General features: G+C 41.5%; 1 protein-coding gene across 1 annotated transcript in view; it reads right to left on the reverse strand.

The window, feature by feature from the left end:
• The window catches only part of ABCC3 (ATP-binding cassette, sub-family C (CFTR/MRP), member 3), a 34,315-nt gene that overhangs the window by 11,081 nt on the left and 21,859 nt on the right, over positions 1-1,375 (reverse strand). The window contains exons 17-18 of the mRNA XM_009323736.1: positions 1,213-1,375; positions 284-467 (exon numbers count right to left, since the gene is read on the reverse strand). Of these exons, the coding sequence (XP_009322011.1) occupies positions 284-467; positions 1,213-1,375 (347 nt within the window). The remainder of the gene's footprint in view (positions 1-283; positions 468-1,212) is intronic.

The raw sequence follows: 1,375 nt of genomic DNA on the forward strand, positions 1-1,375 counted from the left end.
CTGAGCTTGACCTTGCTAATTGTAAAATAAATTCCCAAATTTAAAATAATTTCTAACAGAAGAATTGCTTTTTTTTCTAGGACAAACCACATGAAATTTTGAAAGAAATTTGTGAAAACATTTATCAATAATAGAGACCCGGCCATAGACAATAATTTTCATGGTAGTGCAGAAAGGCAAATGCCAGGCTGTCATGAAGAAGCAGGGGACAATTTATACAGAGAAAACATCTGTAATCTGGTTGACAGAAAAAGCCATGTTTTCAGAAAAAGCAATACTGTACTTGTTGGTTCGTCCTCTTCAATATCTTCATCAAGTGCATAATTTCGCAGGAATTCTGCAAAGGCCTTGTTTTGTTTCAGAAGGTCTTGGTAAGATCCCGTTTCAGAGATTTTGCCATCTACCAGGACAACTATATGGTCTACCTGAGGCAGGAAGCTGATGCCATGGGTCACCAGAATTCGGGTCTGGATAGGGAAAAAGAGAGGAAAACCACATCTCTCAGTTGTCACTGTGGGGACAAACACTACTCAGCAGGCCAAATACTACCACATTTTTGGGACAGGGAGTGAATTATCATGTCAAGGTGAAATGCCAGGGGAAATACACTGTCCTTGTTAGCTTGAAAATACGTACGTGAACTTACTATGCTTCCTACTGCATGCTGATATAATCACAGAAAGAAGTAAACCAACTGAATTATCATTCCCCCTTTCCCTTATGCTGATTTTCTTTGCAGCCCTTCCCTTTTGAGCTCTGAAATAGTCTGAGAAGATCGTAACAGGAGTAGAAGGGGAACAAAAGAAATTGCAATTTGGTTGCAAACTGCCAAATACTTCTGTACAATCAGTAAGCTGTTAGAACTTCCTCACTGCACTGCCTCCGAGTAACAACAAGCAATACTAAGCTGACAACCTTTACAAGTTTCTGCAAATGTCTTGTTTTTGGAGATCTCATAGTAGGGATTTTAAAAGACAGACCAGGTTTCTGCCTCTACACATTCTGACTAGATCACATCACTTCTGGGCATGCCTAAATAGCAGCTCACTGCAGAGTCTGTGCTGTGGGGAAAAGGTGTCCACATTGCCAGTTAAACACAGAAATTCAGGAATGATTCAGCACTCAAGCCCTGGTGGTGAAACAGCTTTCCTGTTACCCATCAGTGTTTCTGAGTTTGTGTGCATTTTTAAGAGGACCTAAATGCCAGCTTACTTTTCCTTTAAGTACCCCATCTGGACCAATAACTTTGTCAAAGATGTGCTTTGCAACATGCGAGTCCACAGCAGAAAGAGGATCGTCTAATAGGTAAATGTCAGAGTTGCTGTACACTGCACGAGCGAGGCTCACTCGCTGCCTCTGGCCACCTGAGAGGTTG

This window comes from Pygoscelis adeliae, unplaced genomic scaffold (genome assembly GCF_000699105.1).
Source record: "Pygoscelis adeliae isolate BGI_AS28 unplaced genomic scaffold, ASM69910v1 Scaffold75, whole genome shotgun sequence".
Classification (NCBI taxonomy): Eukaryota; Metazoa; Chordata; class Aves; order Sphenisciformes; family Spheniscidae; genus Pygoscelis; species Pygoscelis adeliae.